This window comes from Solanum tuberosum, unplaced genomic scaffold (genome assembly GCF_000226075.1).
Source record: "Solanum tuberosum cultivar DM 1-3 516 R44 unplaced genomic scaffold, SolTub_3.0 scf00116, whole genome shotgun sequence".
NCBI lineage: Eukaryota > Viridiplantae > Streptophyta > Magnoliopsida > Solanales > Solanaceae > Solanum > Solanum tuberosum.
Window position 1 is genome coordinate 546,100 of NW_006239040.1, and position 6,961 is coordinate 553,060.

General features: G+C 33.5%; 1 protein-coding gene and 1 pseudogene across 1 annotated transcript in view; both read left to right on the forward strand.

Annotated features, from left to right (window-relative positions):
* Window positions 1-717: 717 nt before the first annotated feature.
* LOC107061075 (2-alkenal reductase (NADP(+)-dependent)-like) lies at window positions 718-3,350 on the forward strand (annotated as a pseudogene).
* A 986-nt stretch (window positions 3,351-4,336) lies between these two features.
* Window positions 4,337-6,961, forward strand: part of LOC102578654 (2-alkenal reductase (NADP(+)-dependent)-like) — an 8,780-nt gene continuing 6,155 nt past the window's right edge. Inside the window, exons 1-3 of the mRNA XM_006350071.2 lie at window positions 4,337-4,638; window positions 5,999-6,179; window positions 6,548-6,643. Of these exons, the coding sequence (XP_006350133.1) occupies window positions 4,411-4,638; window positions 5,999-6,179; window positions 6,548-6,643 (505 nt within the window). The 5' untranslated portion in view covers window positions 4,337-4,410. The remainder of the gene's footprint in view (window positions 4,639-5,998; window positions 6,180-6,547; window positions 6,644-6,961) is intronic.

Genomic DNA, 6,961 nt, shown 5'->3' on the forward strand with positions numbered 1-6,961 from the left:
ATATTACTATATAAAAAAATAATTTATTTCACTATTATAAAATATATAATTTCAGAACTAACTAATACTCCTAATTATTTATTCTGTATTTTATCTCAATATTGTTATTTTTTTTCTTTAAATCCCTTTTAAGTTTTTCCTCTTCAATTATTAGGGAGCACGTTTAAATGGCTTGTAAAACATTGTTGTAATTGGTTGGTAGAGTCGGCAAGGAGACAACTAAGCAAATGGAGAAAGCAACGATAAATGTGGGGAAAATTAAAAAAACGTTTTTAGTTCCATTTTAAGTAACACATTTAATTTGATACAATATTTAAAAAGGAATAAGACGCGAGTATTTCCTCTAGACTATGATCGAAATCTCAGAACACATTTAACTAAACTAAGATCCTATTACCCCATGAACCTAATTTTTTTTGTAATTTTATACATTTTTTGATTTACTTGACATCCAAATATCTCCCACATGCCTCAACTACGTAGGGTCACGGAGCATGCCATGTAATAAATCAATGGTTTTGTTCAATAAAATTGGATTTTAAATATGCTTTTATTTGAAATTTATTCTTCAATTCTACCTTCTTGAATAATCGATTTCTACTAATACAACTAAGAATCATTTGGTAATTGATAAGAACTTTACAAATATTAGTATAATGGAGATATTAGTTATTAACTATTCGACACATAAAATAAATACACCAATATTTTCATAACTTATACGTACATTATTCTACAAGTTGTAAAATTACAAATCAAACGACATATTAAGTCGGACTCCTAACTTTTCTCTGCGCGCGCATATATATATATATAAACACCCATTTTTACCACAACTCTTCATTCACATTAAAGCTAGAAATGGCAGAAGAAATGATGAACAACAAACAGATCATTCTAAAACATTATGTGGAAGGTTATCCTAAGGAATCTGATATGGAATTTAAGAATAGTATCATTAAATTGAATGTTCAAGAAGGTTCTAATGATTGTTATTTTGAAGAATCTTTACTTGTCTTGTGACCCTTACGTGCTTAACCGTATGAGCAAACTTGAGGGTAGCTATATTCAATCCTTCACTACTGGTTATGTAAGTATTTCAATAATTTACTACCACACATATGATTATTTAGTTGGTATATATTATACGTTCAAATTTCGAGAGTCAAAAAATATATTTAATGTGTTTTTATAAGTGAGTGTTTGAATTAACTTATTTTAAACAGTTTTTGGCTTTTAATCTTCTTTTTAAACTTTTTGAAGGTGTTTGATAAAAAACACCTTTTTAAGGCTGAGAAAATACAAAAATAAGTTAAAAGTATGGATATTCTCAACTCGTGACTTTTAAGTTTTTGCTTATAAGCTACTTAAAACAAAGTCAATCTAAACAGCCCGTGATCGTGGATACATATTTAGTGCCAATTGAGCTATTACCGTTAATTAATTGCCACTAAAAGATCGTTTTTGATGTAGTGATGGTTGGTTGGGGAATAGACTGGTAATCTGCTTATATGGACTCGGACAATAATCTTCTGCTCTTGCAGGGATGCCTGGGGTGACAGCTTATGCTGGATTTTATGAGGTTTGCTCCCCTAAGAAGGGAGAAACTGTGTTTGTTTCAGTTGCTTCTGGAGCAGTTGGTCAACTTGTTGGACAATTTGCAAAGATGTTAGGTTGTTATGTTGTTGGTAGTGCTGGAAATAAACAAAAGGTAAGTACTTAAACATTTCATTCTTGAATTTTATTAGTGGCTTATAAGTTATCTTACTTATCTTAATCATTGTTAAATAATCTAGCTATCTCATCTATTCATTATTATTATTAAAGGTTGATATGTTGAAGACCAAGTTTGGTTTTGATGAAGCTTTTAACTATAAAGAGGAGCAGGATTTAGATGATATGTTGATATGTTGAACACTAACTAATATGGCAAAAGGATGGGGACTAAGGACGAATTTGAATCATTTTTATAACATTAAGGACATATATGCGCCGATAGTACTATAACATTAAGTGGTCGTTTGGTAGCTGGCTAGAGTTATGGATGTATTACTAATACATGAATTAGTTACGAGACCCTCTTAATGAAAATCTTGTTTTTACTTCTTCATATTCTTTAATGAAAATCTTGGCTCCATCACTAATGTACTGATAGTATAACAGAGCATTATTAAACCTTTTTCAATAGTAAAGAGGTAAAAGAAGATGACTTTGAGGCGTGAGGATTCATTTTCCTTAAAGAGATATTGCATGTGTATGTAATAGTCATGTTCTTTCATGAATAGATATGTCTGTTGAGTTTAAGACCTACGATATAACTAACAAATATGACCTTCTTTTGTATCGGTTTATTCCTATTATAGGTACTTTTCTGATGGAATTGACATTTACTTTGATAATGTGTGTGTGTTGGGGGGGGGGGTGCTTGACCCCTACCATGTCTATAACATCCAAAAAGTTAACAAAAGCAGAGGGGGACATGGACCTAACCTCTTGATAGTGAACAACGAGGATAAACTAAACAATCTACAAAAAGACCCTTATGACATAGACTTTCATACTATAAGAAAAATACACTGGTTCAATTAACAAAAAAATTACATTTGTCGTATCTTCTCCTTATGCTAAAGTTGCCACTTATCTAGTAGAAATAGTCCCTTCACCTCAGAAGAATTGTGTGTGGTGGATTGAACATTAAGGGCATATATGAAAAGATAGCTAATATAACGCTAAAGGTATATATGAACTGATAATATAACGGAAAAGCAATACTAGACCTTTAATTTTCAATAATATAGGAGTAAATATGACCTTTTTTCGTATTGGTTTATTCTATTAGGTACTTCCCTGATGGAATTGACATTCACTTTGAGAATGTTGGAGGTAAAATGCTTGATGCAGTTCTTGTGAATATGAAACTTCATGGTCGTATTGCTGTGTGTGGAATGATTTGTTTTGCCTCATTGCGAAACGAATCCCTATGGAAGGATTTCTTGTTTTTGATTACTATCATCTATATCCTAAGTATTTGGAAATGATCATTCCAGAAATAAAGGCTGGTAACATTGTGTATGTGGAAGACATAGCTGAAGGTTTTGAAAGTGCTCCTAGTGCTCTAGTTGGTCTCTTCTCTGGTCTCAATGTTGGAAAGCAAGTTGTGATGATTTCATGTGAATGAATGGATTTGGATCTTTTCCATTTTCTCTCAAGTTTTTACTTGAAAGGAAAGATATTGTGTCATGGTTAAAATACTTAAATACGCAAACATTTCTATCATGTATTTACTAATTCTCTGTATGGTTTGAAATAATTAGTCATTAATTGATAATTTCATACTAGATTTCAAGTCAGATATACCTTGGTACATGTATTTTTTGTACTAGATATGCAGATACATAGGAAGAGAGGGAGCGAGAGGAGAAGGAGAGATGAGAGAGGTGAGAGGCGAGTGAAAGAGTCAGTGTATCCCATATATATATATATATATATATATATATATACAAATCACACTAGATACATGTACATGTATTTGGAATACCATTTATATTTTGAAAATAGATACATAGGGAAATAGGCAAGCGGGAGAGGAGAGAGGCAAGCAAGAGAGGAGAGAGGTGAGCGAAAGAGTCAGTGTATCCTAGATACATGCGTGTCACACTAGATACATGTATATATCAGATGCATTTCATAAACATTCTGAAATATAGATACAAAAGGAAAAGAGGTGAGCAAGAGAAGGAGAGAGACCAGTAAGATAAGAGAGATGAGAGAGAGAGTCAGTGTTTCTGGATAATGTGAATTATGCTTGAATAAAATGTATCTGAACAAAATTACACCTAATTTTAATTCATATATCTGGATGCATCACATGTATGTATTTGGGAACTGAAATCTGACACAAACGATAATTTCGAAAAGGCACATAAGTAGACTCAAAGAAATTCTTATTGTTTACCCTTGAACTTATTTAGGCAAATAACAATATTTTTAATAAAATAAACAACAAGAAAATACATGGTGAATAGTAATAATCATTAGAGTAAATATAGTGTATTTTATTAATATTGAAATATGTGAAAAGAAAAATATTACATTGTAGCACAAGATTGTAGGAGATGGTTATCAAAGAGAGAAGGGCAAAACTTTTATAAAATTTGATGGGTAGATATCCTACATAGGGAAAACAAAAAATGTGAAGAGATTTAAGATTGCAAGATTAATAATAATTAACAGAATCAAATATATACAATATAGTATTAATTATCTAAATCATAAAAAAGATTTATTTTGATTAATTAAATCTTGCCATTAAATTTTACTTATATATCAATTTAGGGTGAAAAAATGAAGAGGAGCCGGATCCAGATATATTCTTCACCAACTTTTGATTCACATAAATTAAAGTGAGAAATGGCAGAGGAAGTGATGAACAACAAACAGATCATTCTAAAACATTATGTGGAAGGTTATCCTAAGGAATCTGATATGGAATTTAAGAATAACAACATTAAATTGAATGTTCCAGAAGGTTCTAATGTTGTTGTTTTGAAGAATCTTTACTTGTCTTGTGACCCTTACATGCGTTCCCGCATGAGCAAACTTGAGGGTAGCTATGTTCAATCCTTCACTCCTGGTTCTGTAAGTCGTTCACTTATTTTATTGAGTCGCCCTTGTATTTCGATAAATAACGATGTTGGATTTATCATATCGATCTAAATTTTATGTTCCTTTTGTCATGTTATGATTGTGGATTTTTCCTTAATTAACATACAAGCATTTCTTGTTATTGTTGAAACAATTTACAAGTGAGTTTAAATTTACCATGTAATTGTGTAGACCTTGGATGTTTTCTATTTTAACATTATATATCTAGGGGGTGTTTGGTAATGATGAGTATATTTTCTTAGAAAATGAATGAGTTTCATATTTATTTTCTTATATTTAATATGCGTAAGTGAAAAATATTTGTGTATAATCTAGATAAATACTATGTGAGATAGGCGTGTGGGATAAGTGTAGATAAAGTGTGTTAAAGAACGGGGAGGACACAATTGAAGTGGAATTTCATTTGTGGAACTTATTTTCCTAATTCCAGGCAGGGGCGGAGCCAACCTTCAGTTAGGGGTTCATCTGAACCCCCTTCGACCGGAAATATTACTATTTATACATGGTTAAATTATTATTTTTTATGTATATATAATAGATGCCGAACCTCCTTCAGTTAGTTCATGTGTTTAGTTCTTCAGATATTGAACCCTCTTATTAAAAATTCTAGCTCCGCCACTGCTTCCAGGATAACCTTTACTATACGAACATGAAAAAATTACTAGGCATACGAGTTTGATATAGCCTATTTGATACCTTCGTATCCGAGTTCTCAAAATCTCACTTCAAAGGTGCTGAGTTGGAATCCCATTCTAACTAACGATTCTTGTGGTTCCGGAGGATCCAACTACAGGAGAACCAGGAATGGAGGGCTTCCCCGCCCCCCGTTCCGCCCAACTCTTTGGTCTTAAGAACGCTGGTTTTAGGAATGAGTCATTGCCCTTCTCTGACCCTGACTACCCAGCCTGAGAGCGGACAGCTAATGCGTTCCACTTATTGAACAGGGTCCTATGGTCGGTCCGTGACCCCCGGATGCCGAAGCCATCCTTGGGGTGATCTCGTAGTTCCTATGGGGTGGAGATGATGGGGTCGGTCCATGGATTTTCCTTCCTTTTCTTTTGCCGCATTTCGCTCAAAGGGTTGAAGGGAGATAGTGCATCAAGTTGTTCGCAAGGGCCAACTTGATCCTATTCCCCAGAGATCTCAGATGAGGGGAGAGAAAAATGTTTCCTCCGCGCACCCTATTTCATTTTTCGTTTCTTTTTCAAGAATTCTTTAGATGTTAGAAACATTGAGGATAAGTGAACTTCATTCTCCCAACTGAATGTTTATTCCTTATGTACCTATATAATAATGTTTCTCATAAGTACTTCTCTTTTGTGTTATGTTATAGCCTATCACAGGATGTGGAGTGGCTAAAGTTTTGAAGTCTGGTGATTCAAATTTTCAAGAAGGTGACTTAGTTTGGGGAATGACTGGATGGGAGGAGTATAGTATTGTAACTGCTACTCAGAGTGCTCAGTTTAAAATTCATGACAAGAATGTACCTCTTTCTTACTATACAGGAATCCTTGGTGAGTTGTTCTCTTCTCAGTATAACGACTGTTTTCACGCATTGATTGAGGAATGGACTGATGGTCTGCTTATATTTTTATAATCCATTGTTGTCTTACTAATGTCGCTTTCTATTCCATCAAAGACTTATATGTTAGAGTGAGTTAGCATCCACGTTGGTTGGGGTCTGCTTATATGTACTTGGAAAAATTTCTTATGTTAAACTAATTTTTTGGGGTTGAGTTAGACACAAGCCTCGTAACTTTACATGATATGTGAACCTTGTCTGTTCCTGTATGGGAAGGAAGTGTTAAGAGTTCCACATTGATTGATTGGAGAATGGACCGGTGATCTGTTTATATGGACTCGGACAATTATTGTTTTGCAGGAATGCCTGGGATGACAGCTTATGTTGGTTTTTATGAGATTTGCTCTCCGAAGAAGGGAGAAACTGTGTTTGTTTCAGCTGCTTCTGGAGCAGTTGGTCAGATCTGAATAGTGGCCAAGCTGTATTGCTTATCGTAATCAACATTTCTGAATCTATCTTTCTATTCATATGAACCATTTTTGTAACGTTATGAGCATATATATAGACAAATAGTACTATAACATAGGCGTATATATGAACTCAGGGGCAGAGTCAGGTAGTGCAGGTAAAGGGGTTTTGAAAACCTTTTTCAATAGTAATCCAGTAAAGTTATGACCCTTATTTGTGTTGGGTTTTAAAAGGTGTGAATGGAAAATGAAGAGTTGCGACTTTTATGAAGAGTTGTGACTTTGATGACAAGTTGCAATATTATGA